Below are 15,272 nucleotides of genomic sequence, written 5' to 3' on the forward strand. Positions count from 1 at the left end.
CGGCGTCTTTCTAGGATGCAGTTCGGCGACTAAGAGAGACAAGTGGGACGAATCCGGGGGGTAGGGACGAATGCGGGGCGGAAGGGGGGGGGATGGTACTGGTTGTGGCAGAACGGAGAGGCGGAGAGAGAGCCACACGCACACGATGGAATGGACTGTGGTGAGGAAATTCGACGAGCAGAGAGGATGGCGGGTTCGTCAGGTCGCCGAGCACACCGTTCACAGACAGGATCAGGGGTTGTCGGCGAAGAAGGGAGTTGGGGGGTGGGTGATTGTTGAATGGGGCGGTGGCAGCAGTACTATACTATAGTGCTGCTGCTGATGCTGCTGGCGGAGGTTCGGTAGAGTAGGGGATTTGGGTGGTGTAGCTGGCCAATCCGGGTGGTGGGGAAGATATGCGAAGCCTTTTCACTGAGGACCGCTTTTGATTTCTTCTTTCTGCGGATGCATTTGGCCACGGTTTGCGCGGGGGATTGATTAGGGGGGCCTTGGGGATTTCTGGGGGAGGGTGGGCGTGTCTGCCAGGCTGTCCGTCTGCGGCGGGGGTTGTGTTGTGGGAAGGCAGGTGTCAGTGAGGGGGCGGGGGGTGGAGGGGCATTGGGGCACTGGGGCAATAGGTACTCTACCGGTATCTATCTCGGCGGAGGTGGGACGACACGGTTGTTCGTCTCATGGCACTGGGCGTAGATGCTGTCTGCTGTACCCGGCTAGCGAACAGAATCAACGTTCAATGCACACCATTGCAGCACAACCTCGGTGGTGATGGTGGTGGGCGGACGGACAGACGATATCTTTGCTGCCGATTGCCTTCCCACCACCCCCCAATCAGATGCTGTCGATATCGCTGCTGCCGATTACCTCCCCCCCACCCCCAGCCAGATACCGTCGATTTCTCTGCTGGCGATTGTCTCCCCTCCCCCACCCCCACCCCCGGCCAGATGCCGTGGATATCGCCCTCCATCTGCGTGTGGGTGGTGTGCTCCGAAAACACTGGCCGGATAATTGGTATAAACTCGTGGAAATGTCCGTACGGTGCGAGAACGTTCGCGATGGCCACTTGCCCGCCGAGACCGTCCGGCGTGACTGTGGAATCGGCACAGTTTCGCATCGACGCCGGGAATGCGAAATGGATGGGAGGGGTTGAGTTGAGTTGAGTTGAGTTGAGTTGAGTTGAGTTGAGTTGAGTTGAGTTGAGTTGAGTTGAGTTGAGTTGAGTTGAGTTGAGTTGAGTTGAGTTGAGTTGAATTGAATTGACTCTTGAGGGCCAGCTAGGTCTTCTTCGAATGACGATCGGATGCGATGTGCGATAGCCACCGACCAACCGACCGACCGACCGGGACTCGAATCGAGTAGACAACTGGAAGACGCCCCCTCCAACCACACCGAGCACCGCAGCCCACCCATCCTCACCGTGGCCATGTCAGGACTCGAGACTCGAGGGTACGAAAGACACACCAGACATCGTCCCATCGCCCCAACGTCCCCGGCACGGAACTGCACCTGCGAAATTCCGACACTCGCTCAGGTACCTACATCATACCTCGTCTCGTCGGCCATTTTCCGTGCGCTGAGCGACTCGAGGCGACTGCGCATGCAGGGCTGATTTGACCCACGCGAATCACCGATATCAACCCCCCTCCACACTTCACACGACACACTGCAGTGCACACTTCACCCCCGCTCCTACTGCCGAACTGACAGACGCTCACCACCACCACCACCACCTGCCGCGACCAACGGATAAGAGCATCGTCATCCCGTCGAATTTCTTGGAGCCCCCCTCCCTTCGAATTTCCTGGAGCCCCCCTCCCTTCGAATTTCCTGGAGCCCCCCCCCCCCCCCCCCCCCCCAATTGAATTTCCTCCTCCTCCTCCTCCTCCTCCGGAACAGAACAAAGGCGCCGCTCGTCTCTAACTCTCGTCCCCCCACCACGTGATTTTCGGAAGACCAAACGAACTCAAACGGAAGTAAAGGAGTAACTCGGAAGCGAGGGCGCTTCTGCCTTCTGGGGAGGGGGGCCGGGGGTGGCTAACTACTGCACAATGGCGGGCATTTGGCCGGCTTATCGCATTCGCTATCAGTGATTCAGTGGTCGAGCGAACGCACGACGGAAAAAGAAAGAAAAAGAAAGAAAGGAAAAAAGAAAGAAAGAAAGAAAGAGAGAGAGAGAGAGAGAGAAAAAAAGAAAATACGATAATGACCCCCGCAGGGCGATATGTGGGGGGAACTGGAACTGAAACATTCGCTGCTCAGTGCTCATCCCACGTTCTGCGAGTGGCGACAACAGGAACAGTGATGAGTGGTACTTAGAGTAGCAACCCTTCCTTCCCTTCTCCCCGTCGTGGCCCGCAAACGAGACCTCGGCGCGAGTCCTGTGGAGTACCGGTAGGACAGCACCCTCCCTTCCGTCTCGTGTTCACTGGCCTTGGCAAGAACACAAATGCAGACATCGATATCAATATCAGCGGATCATCTACCGTACTATACTCTCACACGGTTGCTATCGGCATCAATCCATCGTCTACATATCATACCTACCGTATCCCCCACGGCCACCGATTTGCAATAACGATTGCGTTACCCCCATCCTGCGCACCCTAACATACTCTACCTACACCAAACCAACCAACCAACCAACCCACCCCGGCGGTGATCAGCGCGCGCCTTTGCCGGCGGCCGGCGGCCACTTTGGCCTTTGACGTTGGAATGATATTTTCCCTGGGGGTGGCCGGGCCAGCCGGCCTGCAGGCGAACCATAACCACAACCTCGAATCCACTGGTAACGACCTAGGTAGATAACTGCGTCAAAGATACACGCAGGGGGCGGACGCCGGACCTGGCAACAGATCTGCTCCCCACCAGGCATGGGTAACTCCCAATCGTGTGTAGAGTAGAATACAAAAACGTGACTTGGTGATTTCGCCACTCGCCGTGGGCTGGACGCGTCCGAGCTGGTTATCGGTCGTGGGGTTCGTGGAGCTCGCTCGGTGAACACTGAACAGTGGACACGAAGCACGTGCACAATGTCAGGTGCCAAGTGCCAAGACTGAGGCCGAAAGCGGGTGATGAGCTGTGAACTACAAAGTCGGACAGCGCCGTTGGTGAGACTGCTTCAAACTCCAAACCCCCACCGTCTTCCCCTGATGTCTTGCTATCCTCGTGCACCGAAATCCGCCTGGAGCGGTGGGATCGATGTCGAAACTGCCACGACTCGCGGGCTTCTCCGACGCACCTGGGTAGCCAAGTCATCGAATCGAGAATCGAGATCTCACCTGCCCACTCTAGTCTCCAGAGTAGACGCAGACGCAGACGCGTGAGTCCCATTCCATCCGACAGTCGACAGATCTTGCCATGCCATGGCCCATGGCTGAGTGCCAGTCAAGCAGCCGGGGCTGGGGCCGGTACCGACCGAGCGGTGCTCTGTACTTGGGTATGTGGCAGGATCGCGCGGCGGGAGATCTCCGCGCCTACTATGTAGAGTACCTAACAGTAGGGTGGCGATTCAAGCGCTCCGTGGGGGGAGTGGAGTGGGGGAGAGTGAGGAGTGGGGAGTGAGGAGTGGGGGGGGAGTGGGGTTCAACTTGCAGGTAGTACTCGCAGGTGTGTAACACTGGCAGTCCGTGTATGAAATGTCGCAACCGTTGATTCGGTTCGGTTCGGTGATCACGCCGACTACATACTGGGTTCTATCGCTGCCAACCAGAAGCGCCGACTAAAATGCAGCCGCGGTTCCCGTTCCCGTTGTTCGTTGTTCGTTGTTCGTCTGCCTACATAGCCTACCGGGATCGCCTGCGGCCTGCCTGGGTCTAGACTATGGACTACATACATGATCTTGTCAAAACATTTAACAGACCCCACCACCTGCAGGCTGCAGCGCGTCATGAGATTCCAAAGCACACCGCCAGCTGGTCCATACCTACCTGGTATTCGGTCGAGAAACGATTGTAGGTGGGTTGGTAGGTAGGTACTTGGGTAGCTTGCGGATCGGGGCTTGCTGGATCGAGGCTACCATACAGACGGTCGTCTGGGCATCATATCATGGGGTATCACTCATATCACTCGATTTCTAGTCTGCTGTAATATCGAGTAGTTCGCTCCTTAGGCGTCCGTTCCTCGGTCGTTCGTTGCGTGGTCATGACGACGGCGGGAGCACCCTCATCCTCGACCACATGAATCAACGACTCTGGTGCATCGCATCACATCACATGTTCAAGTTTCAATGGCTCTCGATCCACCTATGTCACCTACCATCGTCTCCCCCGGCCCATCCGCTCGACACCAAACCGGGTGACGAAACCTCCGTCCAAGCAACACATTCTGGAGAATTGACGGTTGAGATCCACCGTGTTGTACCCACCTTCCGATACTCCTTACTGTCTGTTGCTGAGTTCAACAATCCACACTACATAATGTCATAACCCCCTTCGGAAGCGATAAGTCGCTCATAATCGACCCGAATCGAAGATCCTTTCTAACATAGTATACCTACCTAGTCTAGTCAAGTTCAGCAGAGAGCAAAGAGCTGTACTTAGATACAACTTCCATCCTTGATACTGCCGGTATAGAATCAACACGGAGGGTTTTGGTTTTGCTACTCGCTCCAGGCGCACACGCTTGGAATAGCTTGAATGAACAAGGCAGCTTGCGGCGTGACGAGTGCGAGCCATCGTATGTACGGTTACGACTTGGAAGCACTGCAGCGTTCGCCGTTCGCGCAACGATGGATGACTGCTGCAGGTGTGTATGCACATGGTCACTCGGTGGACGAGTATTGCGCTGTGATTGGGATCTTGGTATAGATTACCTACGCTCAGCGATTGACGATTAACGATCAATAATCACTTAGGAACAAACCAAGTTGCCAAAGCAAACTAGATCTCGATGGAGGATCCAATAATGCCATAATCCCAGAATCCACTATGTAGTAGCCTCTCTGTTTAATCCTTGAGGCCGCAATCAGCTTGCAATGAACTTGCAACCGGCTTCAATTGGCTTGCAGGCGGCTCGGCTTGCAATTGGCTTGCAATCAACTCAGCTCTGGGGCAGCTTCCAGCTCAACGCCCGGTCTCCCAATTTCCCGTACTCCCGAGCCGCCGTGCTCCCATACTCCCGGTCTCCCATACTCCCGGACTCCCGTGCTGAAGAAACAAAGAAACAAAGAAGCAAAGAAACAAAGAAACAAAGAAACAAGAAATAAAGAGATAAACAATTCGAGTGATCGAGTGATCGAGTGATCTAGTGAGTGAGTGATAAGCCGTGATAAGCTTACCGCCCCGGCCCATACCGCTCCAGCGCTCCCCTCCTCTCCCCTCCGCTCCCCTCCTCTCTCTACTGTAAAGTCAACCTTTCACTCCCCACTCCAGCGACTTGCGAACCCCAAGCCCTATGGCTGCTGCAAACACCCATTCCCCCCACCATACGCACATGACCACTCCCATTGGAGAACCACCCATCACCAACCACCAACCACCATTTACCCACCACCAACCATCAACCACCATTCACCCATCACCAACCACCAACCACCATTCACCCATCACCACCCGTGACCAACCTCACCTCACCGTTGTCCTGCATGACCGTTCCCGCATGGCTGGCTAATGGCTGTCCATTGGCTGGTCAATGGATGCATTGGATGCATTGGCCCTTCATTTCATGTACTGTATAGTGAAGGGGTGGGTAAAAAAATACGCTTTTTTCCGTATCGGTACGGTCAAAAGCGTATTTTTTACCCCCCACCCCCCCCCCCCTTCACTATACAGTATGCAATCACTCGCCCAGGTCGCAACCACTCGCTTAGTCACCCATTCCAACCGCCGCGACTTACCACTCCCACCCACCGTAGCGCAGACCGTAGCACCATGCAGCCTCACGACTCACGAGATCAACCACACGAGACCGATCACACAAAGCACAAAGCACAAAGACCGAGAGAGAGAGAGAGAGAGAGAGAGAGAGAGAGAAAGAGAAAGAGAGAGAGCTCGTACGTAGAGTAGACATAAACGATATATTCCGTACACACATGAGCCACCTTTACGCTTCCCGTCCCCCTTCCCGCAATCCTCGTCCCGCCATTCCTCCTCCCCATCCCACTACCCATCCCACCAAACTTCCCATCCCATCCCACCAATCCCACCAAACCGACCAACAAACCAACAAACCAATCCTACAAGACCTCATAACCAAAACCTAGATGATAAATGACATGAATGCAAATCAACAACAAAAATCGCAATGTAAAATAAAACAACATGTAAAAAAAAAATAACAAACACCACCCACAAGCGCGCTGCCATGCTCCCCTACCTCGACGCGCACTTAACCGACGCTAGTACCGCCATCAACGACAATCTCCTGACCGTTCGTCCACTTGGCCATCTCACTAGCAAGCCAGACGGCAGGTCCGACCACGTCGCCGGGGACACCCAGACGTCCGAAGGGGTTCTTCTTCTCGAGGCGTCCGCGGACTTCCATGTCCTCGACGACCTCCTTGACCATCTTCGTCTGGACCAACCCGGGCGAGAGGGTGTTGCAGCGGACTCCGTACTTGGCGAGCCCCTGCGCGCAGTTCCGCATCAACTCGCGGATACCCGCTGCGGTGGGCGAGAAGTGGGCCTGCTTTCCGCCCGAGTCGCCGACGGACGTGGCCGAAACACAGATCACGCTGTAGTCGGGCCAGTCGGACTTGGGCGTGTCGACCGGGAGCTCGAGGAACTGGCGCTTGAACTGGCGCGCACAGGCTTGGACGAAGTAGAAGTTGCCGTTGAGGTTCACGTCGACGTGGCGGCGCAGGAGCTCAGGGGTCACATCGAGGAATTCACGGAGCCTGGTGGATCGTTAGTAAGAGTTGCCGATAAGGGGGGGTTCCATGCACGACTTACCAGCACATTCCCGCGTTACCGACAGCGATATCGAGGCGTCCATATGTCTCGACCGCGCGCCTCACAATGTTCTCACTCGTCCTGGGATCCGAGATGTCGCCAAAGACGATCGTACATCCCTGACCGAGCGAACGGATGTCGACACACAGCGAGACAATCTCCTCGTTGGCGGGATCGGACTTGGTGCCCCAGTAGTGAGCGATGATGTGCGCACCCTCCTTCGCGAAGCCCAGGGCGATGGCACGCCCGATACCCCGCGACGCACCGGTGATGGCGCAGACCTTGCCCTCGAGGAGGCGGGGCCGCAAGGGAGGCTCGCGGTTGGCGTCGGTCTCGGGTGGGGTAGGTGGTCGCACGGGTGACTCGGGTTTGTACAGGTCCATGCGATCCATCCGCTCGACGATGCCGCGGTTGTCGGGGGAGCCGTGGCGCAGCTCCAGTGCGCCGGGGGAGTTCGTGGGAGAGTTCAGTGGCGAGCCGTGGCGGTGCTCCATGTCACCCTGGCGAAGACCCTGGCCGAGACCCTGGCCAAGACCCCCGCCGAGACCCAGTCGTGGGTCGGCGTGGTCCATCCCGTGATGTCCTCCCATCCGTGAACTCCCTTCCTGGTGGTCGGGAGTGGCTTCGATGACGTGGACCGGGTGGCGCGGAGGCGCCTCGATCTGCTGCCTGTGGGGTGGCCGTGTCGGGGATGCGCTCCTGCTGTCGGGGCCGGGAGAGGACTCGTGCTGCTTGGTCTTGCGCTTCCCCCGCTGCTTGTTCTCCGAGATGGAGAGCACGATCTGACCGGTGCCGTGCTCGGCGTTGATCGAGATCTGGGTCTTTGTCTCCTGGAACTCGGAGACCGGCTCGTTCGGGGGTGTAGGTGCAGCCGGAGGAAGGTGCACTGCCGAGTGGGAGTGGGGGATCATGGCAGTGGGAGCGGTGGACTCTGTCTCGGAACCGGAATCGATGCTCTGGGGTGGCATGGAGTAGGATCGCGAGGGAGGACCGTGTCGGCGCGAGGCCCGGTCGTCGACTGCCCACCGGTCGATGAAGGCGTTCTTGAGGTGGTCGTAAGACATAGCGTCGGTTTTACCTGATGAGTTCTATTAGTGGGGGAGAACCTTTGACATGGGAGAAGCGGGGAACAAACAGTCATGGCAGTTGATATCGTCGCAGGCGGGGTTGTCTCTTATCCAGGCATCATCTACGGGATGTCAGAACATGTTGTATGCGGTGGAGCTGGAAGTACTTACTCAAATCAAGCAGCCATCGGTGAGGTGTGAACCTGTTTGGCCACGCATTGGGATCGTTGGAATCGATCGTTTTGACGAACAGCGACCTGAGAATGACTTGCGTCAGCAAGGCTGGTTGTACACATCACACATCTGCGAGGCTGCAACAAGCAGGCGGGCGGGCATGCGGGGAAAGCGGGCAGGCGGACAAGCCAGCCAACACTGGACCGTCCTCGTCACAGGTCCGACCTTGCGCAAAGCACAGCCACACACCCCGCAAGCCCGCAACCACACCCGCACAGACGCAACGCACAAGAAACTCACCATTTGCCAGCATCTGTAGCTCTCGGGTATGCGACACCGCACAGACGCTCGAATTTTCGCAGATGCTTCCAGGCATCGGACCGCGGGGTGAACTTTAAGTTCTGGAGTTCGGTAGCCGCATCCATGATGATGGCGGTGTGTGTATGTAGATGGATGGATGGAGATTGTGGTATATATATCGGTTGTGTTTGGCGGGTGATCACTCGTGCGACGTCACTTTTCTAGGGTTGGCGGGGAGGAGGAGGAGGTGGGTGTGTTTGTGTGTGTGTGTGTGTGTGTGTGTGTGTGTGTGTGTGTGTGTGTGTATGTGTATGTGTGATATACGCTCGACGATCCGGAGAACGACGTCTATAAGGGCAGCGGAGGTGAGTAAGGGAGATCTAGTTTGGCGGATGGTAATGGGAATCTATAGTGGAGAGGATGGAAGAAGGGCAGGAGGAAACAAGCCACCCGAACTTTATAGGGAGTTCGCGGTAGTGGGAGGGGGTGAGGTGAGGTTAGGAGGAGACGGAGGAGCGGGAGAGCACCGGATGAGATGAGGGAGGGGGGGGGGTGGGAGGAAATTAAATAAGAGAAGAAAAAAAACTGCACAGCGACAGCGATGCGTGGTCACTGGCTGACAGGCAGAGTCACTCACCCCGAGGGCAAACGAATGAGTGGGCCAGAAGCTCCAACGAAACGCTGGCGGAGGGCGGTGTAGCGGGTCGGCGGCGGTGGTTGACGAGGGAGAGGTGGTGGTTGGTGATGTGTTGTTGCTATGGGAGAGATTCCGAGCCTTGCGGGGTAGTAGGGAGCAGTATCCTTGCTGCGGGTCGAAACCTGTTACATGCGAAATGGGGCCCGCTCTACTCTAGTGGGACCCTTCGGCCCATGTACTGGCTGGGTGGGTGCGGACAGCGATGGCAGCGCGCACTCGGTCTGGCCTCAGGTGAGATCAGGACGAGGCGGAGAAGAATTTTAGAAACAGTGGCGAAGCAGGAGAAGGGGGCGGAGAGGATGATGGCAATGACGGAGGAGGGGGAGGGGTGAGGGGGCGAGAGGAGAGCGGGACCGCACCACGCCATTAAAAGAGGAGGGAGAGGAGAGCCACGGGCAAATCGATCAAAGCAATATCGGTCATCCGTCGACGTCAACCGGCGTGCAAAGTGAGACAGCCAGTCCCGGCAGGCAAGACCAGCCAGCCATGGCCAGCAGAGTGAGGAGATTCCGATCAGCCCCCGCAGCAAAGCAGAGCTGCTGTTGCGGCGGCAGCAGCTCCAAAGCGGTCCAGAGTGGTTAGAGTAGGTGAGTAAGTCCGGTACTTACTGCTGCGGGCGGGGGGAAAAAGCTCACGGTTTCGACATTAACAGATCGAGCAGATTTTTCGATTCGCCGCAGCCGGGCGATATTCCGCAACGGAAAAAGTTGATTTTCCAGCAGCAATTGCGAATCGAGCAGCCAGTCAAGTCGGCCAGCCAGCGAGCAGCCAAGCAAGCAAGTAGAAGCAGCAAGCAAGCAGCAAGCAAGCAGCAAGCAAGCAGCAAGCAAGCAGCAAGCAAGCAGCAGGAACGCAGCTAGCCGACTGGCGGTTAACACCTGCGACGTGTCAGTGGGGGACTAACTACGGTAGAGTGCGACCTGCATGGCCGGCGTTCCCTGTCGCGACCCACCCTCCGCCCACCCTCCGTTGGGAGTGGGCGTTGGGCTTCTCTTCCCGCCCAATTCCATCCCCAGCGGGAATCGTCTCGCCCTCGTCCATCCGCAGCGCATCGCCATCTGTTGTAAGCGGTTTCGTCCGTCCGGCGGGCGGCTTCGGCGCAGCGCGAAGCGGTCGGTCAGTGTCTGTGACGCCGTTCGCAGCCCGCAGTCCGCCGCCTCCCCAGCCACGCCGTGACGACGACGACGGACGACGGGCGTCCAACGTTGCGGAAAGGGAGAATCGTTGGGTGAGGCCTTTACTTTTTTCACTTTTGCTTTTGTTTTTGTTTTTGTGATTTCTATTTCTATTTGTGTTTTTTATTTTCTTCTTTTCCACCCACCTTCTCTTCCTTCTTCTCATCTGTGGGCGCGCGATATGTAACCCAGAGTGTCGGGGCACATCGTGCAATGACGATTGTCGTTGGAGGAGGGGGGAGCTCCGCGAAAAGCTTTGGCAGCAGCGCCGCCGCACTCGTGGCCACTGGGCATGGGCTGGTCTGAAGACTGTTGCGGCGAGCACGCTGCATATGCGGAGCACTCTAGCTACCTCTCGCTCGAGACACCTTGGAAGTGTCGTGTGTAAGTCCCCAAGCAAGAGGCATGAAGAATCTAGATACCGGACGGCATTTGAAGATCTCTGCTGCCCTGCCGCCCTGGAAATCATCACGTCCAGCGGCCAGCCAGACCTCCAGATACCAGGTAAGAAGTAGGTATCCGTCACGAAAGCCCGCTCTTCGGCAGACAGATAAAGGGCCCCCCCCTCCCTCCCTTCCTTCCTTCCCCTGTCCCTTTCCCTTTCCCGGCATCTTCCTACGGCCGCCAGCGCCGGCCCGTTCCCGATCAGGCTAGCCCCGGCAGGTTAGACCCGGCAGAGCCCCATCTCATCTCACATGCCCGACCAGGCCGACCTGCGACCACCAACCTGACCAGCCCAGCTAGTCTAGTCTGCACCCCTATCCCCGCGCCGCACCGCCGCTCATCTGACGAGCCCGCTCCACACCGCACTGCAGCGGATTACTCTCGACCGCAACCCGCCTCGTCCAGGCTGGACGGGCCAGGGCATAAATGCAAACGCCGAAGTCGCCACCTATGCAGCCGATGGTTCCCACCATGCACCTATTCTATCCCCGCTCGTGACTGAGACGGCCGGCCGTCGTGTGCTTGCGTGCGTGCGTGCGTGCGCGTGATGCGGCCTGCACCGTGCAACCGCCCGGTCGCCTCTCCCCGCCGGCGACCATCGCCCGCCCCCGCCCCCGCCACTTCACGACTTCGCGACTTCGCGACTTCTTCCCGCCTCACAATCCTATGTGTATGTACGGCTGTCAATTCCGCATCCGAATCGTGTGAGCGTGAATGTGAGTGTGGGTGTAAATGTGATTGTGGCTGTGAGTGCACGTTCGGTAAGGCAAGGTAAGATGAGGTAAGGGCTTCCGCTGTCTAAATCCGGACCGGCCGCGAGCGAAGAAGTGGCTTATATGCATCGAACGGTGCGTGGAAGCTTCCATTGCGGATGGGGCTGCCCAGAGCTCTGTTCTGCTGCATGTGTGGCGCGAGCTCGAAGATGCTTAACTATCGCCCGCGGACTACATATGGTAGACTCCCACACGACCACACGACCACCTCGTCGGAATAAGCTTCTCCGACAAGTCCAAGCGCAAGTTGACTTTGCACGCTCGGACTGGACGCAAAGCTATTGCTGAGCTTCCTCCGCCGGCTGGCCGCTTATGTACTATACATATAGTATACAGTCCGAGCTTTGGCAACGGTTTGGCAACAGTGTCTCTCCCTACTGCCCGCCTGCCTGCTACCGGTACTCTCAAGGTACTAGTAACGAGTCAATTCCACACCGTAGCTCATGGTGTTCAGATCACGGCAATCCGTATGTACGCTGTATGCCCTCTCCTCCCATGCCACCGCCTCCCTCCAATTCACGTGCACCACTCCCCCTCCCCCACCGCCGCGTCCCCCATCAAGATCCTCTCAAACACCTCCACCCCCTCCCTCCCCAGCGCCGTCGCCACTCCCACCGCGCCCGCGCCCACCGTCAGCATCCTAACCATCCCGTCCCTATCCCCCACGCCTCCCACACCTATCACCACCACGCCCCCCAACCCCCTCTCATCCAGGCCCCTCCTAAGACTGTCCACATTCCCAACAGCAAGCCAATGAATCGCCTCCCCGGCCAGCCCTCCCACTCCGGTCCCGGCGGGTGACGACAGCGTGGGCTGCCAGATCCTTTTCCCGCCATCGACGCTGAGCGACGGCGGCGCGGACAGGTGCAGCGCGCCGCCGAGCGAGTTCGTGGCGGTAATGAACGACAGCGCCGCCGGGTACCGCGCCACTACGTCGAGTACCGCGTCGAACTGCGCGGGGTATGTGAACGGCGGGAGCTTGATGCCCACTGGAACTCCCATCTGCTCCGGTAGTAGCTGCAGATACGACCCCAGCCCCTCGGCTGAGTACGCGGGCGGCGGGGCGCCCGGGATGTTAGGGCAGGAGAGGTTTATCTCCGCGAACAAGCGCAGGTTGTGGGTAGCGGCGAACGTGGCGATCTCGTGGACGCCGGCCGCTACCGCGTCTGCGCCGCCGGTGATAGAGACGATAAACGGCTTCGTCTGCGGTGCGCCAGTGCCGCGCACTATCTCGCGGATCCACGAGAGGTACGAGGTCAGTGGAGAGGGCGAGTAGCCGTATGTGTTCACGCTGCTGGTGGAGAAGAGGTGGTGCTGGTGGATTCGTGGGTCGTGCGGGAATGGTGTGGGGAGGAGGGAGGTGCGTGTTGTTACGCCGCCGGTGAAGGGCGAGAGGTAGAGGGAGAGAAGGTCCGCGGATGTGCTCGCCCAGGGGCTGGCGCTGTTTAGGAGGGCGGGCTGGAGGGTTATGCGCGGTGAGCGCGGCGGCGGTGAAGGCATGGGGGCTGCGTTTTCGTCGAGGTAGTGGGGATGTTTGCACGTGAAATCGTGAGGTCTAAGGTCGTGAGCTCCCTCGTTGTAAAATCAAAAACAGTGCGGGATACACGCCGGTTATAAACGATCTCGGATCAATCCAGCACAGCCCAAAACGTTGCATCGAGCGGAGCGGAGCTTCACCCGGAGACGAGATCGCATCTCGACTGCATCTCGACTGCCTATCCCATCCCAGGCCAGGCCAGCTAGACATCTCATGATCATAAGGTGAGCGCGCCCAGCGTTGTAGGTATCTTGGACCTTGGATCTTGTATCCTGGAAACGAGAAGGAGAACGAGAAGGAGAAGGAGGAGGAGAAGGTGAGCGATCGCGATAACGTTTGGTCTTGGTCATTGCTATCTAGAGTAGTATCTACCGATAAACCGATAAGGCCTACACCGCCTCCACGCCGCCTCATGTTTCATGACGTTGGCATTGGCATTCCACTGCCTGCGAAAAAAGCAAAGGATGTCTCACCGTGGATGATGATGATGACTGCCGGGAGGACGGTATGTACCAGGGCAAAACTTGGATTGATGGGGGCGAAGTGTATGCGGGATGCCGATGTCGCACGGACGGGAGTTGTCGTCTGCCACCAGAGATGAGCACATGACACATGTGGGATAGATGGAGGATCAGATAAGATATGCTGGAGGAGGAGGGGCTATCCGGACTAGCCAGATTGAGTGACACCTCACGTTGCACGTTGGCAGCGGAGGAGAGTCATACCGTACTCAATGGCTCTCGGAAGTTGAATACAACCTCACCTTCTCCCTCATCCCTCATTCGCCGCTCCCTCCAAGGCTACATACGCCACCATTGTCCAGCCACCAACGATGGGATAGTCAGGTACAGTCTTACAGGATTGCGTGCTCTGTCGTCTGGGTGGCCCCATCCCACCACTACCTAACAATTGTCGAACTGGGCGCTCGTTCGAGTCATACTGCCCGCGCTATCCCGGGACCGACCCTTACTCTATCTACATATAACCTCTCGGGCAGCGGCCGCCCACCTCCCTTATACTCAATCATGTCTTCCCCGCCCCCCACCCCTCCCGCGCCTCCCCCACAGCACGCGGCCTTCACAACCTGGGCCCGTACCGCCGGCGTAACGACTCACTCCATCGTCCCGACCCTCATCCCTGGCGCCGGCCTGGGCATCACCTCCACCACCCCAATCCCGTCGGGCACGGTGATCGCATTCTGCCCGCGCTCCCTCCTGCTAAACATCTCGACCGTCCCCCTCTTCTCGCCCACGCTCCCTCCCTTCCCGCCAGGCACACGTACACACGCGATCCTTGCGGCCGCCATCGCGCTTAGCCACGCCGATCCCAAGAACCCGTGGGCCGCGTGGATCCCCACGTTCCCGAGTCGGGAGGATCTGCGCGGCCTGCCGTTGTTCTGGGACAAGGCGAGGCGGGCGAGGCTGCCGGCTTCGGCGAGACGGTTGCTCAGCGCGATGGAGAAGAGGATGGAGGCGGATGAGGCCGCGGTGAGAGCAGTGTGCGGGGTGGGGGTGGGAAGGGAGGTGTATCAGTGGGCGTGGGCCGTGGTTAATACGCGCACGCTGTTTTATCCTGGCGCTGGGGGAAAGCGCGAGGATAAGCTCACGCTGTGTCCGTTCGTTGACTACTTCAACCACACGTCGCGGGCGGGCGCGTGTAGTGCGGTGTATGGGCCGCGGGGGTACACCGTTACCACCACGCGGGATGTGGCGGCGGGAGAGGAGCTGTGTGTTACCTACGGCCCGCACTCGGGGGATTTCCTGCTGGTCGAGTATGGTTTCGTCCCCGAGGAGAATGAGGCCGATGCGCTGCTGCTGGATCCGTGGTTGGAGCGCCTGCAGGGGGTAAACGAGGTTAGGGAGCGCTTGGAACTGGAGGGCTACTGGGGGAATTGGGTGCTTGATGGGAGGGGGTGGTGTTATCGCACTGAGGTGGCCATAAGGCTGGTCGTGGGCGATGAGGGGAGGTGGTATGCGTTTCTTGGGGGGGATGAGGGAGGCGCGGTCGAGGCGGCGAGGGTTAAGGGCGTGTTGAGGGGGGTGCTGAAGGGCGTGCTGGAGGAGGCGGATGAAGTCGAGGCGATGGGGGCGGAGGAGGAGGATGTGGATGCGGAGATCGAGGAGACTATCAGGAGGAGGTGGCGGCAGATACGAAGGATTGTAGGCGAGGTGCTGGAGAAGACATAGACATATCGAAAGCCAGTGTCATCGTGAGCAAGCATTCA

General features: G+C 58.3%; 3 protein-coding genes across 3 annotated transcripts; 1 reads left to right on the forward strand and 2 right to left on the reverse strand.

Annotated features, from left to right (window-relative positions):
* Positions 1 to 6,112: 6,112 nt before the first annotated feature.
* Positions 6,113 to 8,740, reverse strand: BZA05DRAFT_397734 (uncharacterized protein). Its single transcript, XM_051483649.1, has 5 exons — positions 8,423 to 8,740; positions 8,120 to 8,205; positions 8,017 to 8,070; positions 6,882 to 7,959; positions 6,113 to 6,826 (listed from the first exon to the last, which is right to left on the reverse strand). The coding sequence occupies exons 1-5, from the start codon at positions 8,545 to 8,547 to the stop codon at positions 6,319 to 6,321; spliced, it is 1,851 nt and encodes a 616-aa protein (XP_051339874.1). The 5' UTR covers positions 8,548 to 8,740; the 3' UTR covers positions 6,113 to 6,318.
* Positions 8,741 to 12,027: 3,287 nt separating this feature from the next.
* BZA05DRAFT_425600 (uncharacterized protein) lies at positions 12,028 to 13,462 on the reverse strand (the record flags this gene model as incomplete). Its single annotated transcript, XM_051485968.1, has 2 exons — positions 12,028 to 12,969; positions 13,442 to 13,462. The coding sequence occupies 2 exons, from the start codon at positions 13,460 to 13,462 to the stop codon at positions 12,028 to 12,030; spliced, it is 963 nt and encodes a 320-aa protein (XP_051339875.1).
* A 295-nt stretch (positions 13,463 to 13,757) lies between these two features.
* BZA05DRAFT_353323 (SET domain-containing protein) lies at positions 13,758 to 15,267 on the forward strand. The gene has a single exon (XM_051481339.1). The coding sequence runs from the start codon at positions 14,074 to 14,076 to the stop codon at positions 15,232 to 15,234; it is 1,161 nt and encodes a 386-aa protein (XP_051339876.1). The 5' UTR covers positions 13,758 to 14,073; the 3' UTR covers positions 15,235 to 15,267.
* Positions 15,268 to 15,272: the final 5 nt, after the last annotated feature.

Source organism: Tricharina praecox (genome assembly GCF_024521635.1).
Source record: "Tricharina praecox strain CBS 144465 chromosome Unknown BZA05scaffold_11, whole genome shotgun sequence".
NCBI classification, from domain to species: domain Eukaryota; kingdom Fungi; phylum Ascomycota; class Pezizomycetes; order Pezizales; family Pyronemataceae; genus Tricharina; species Tricharina praecox.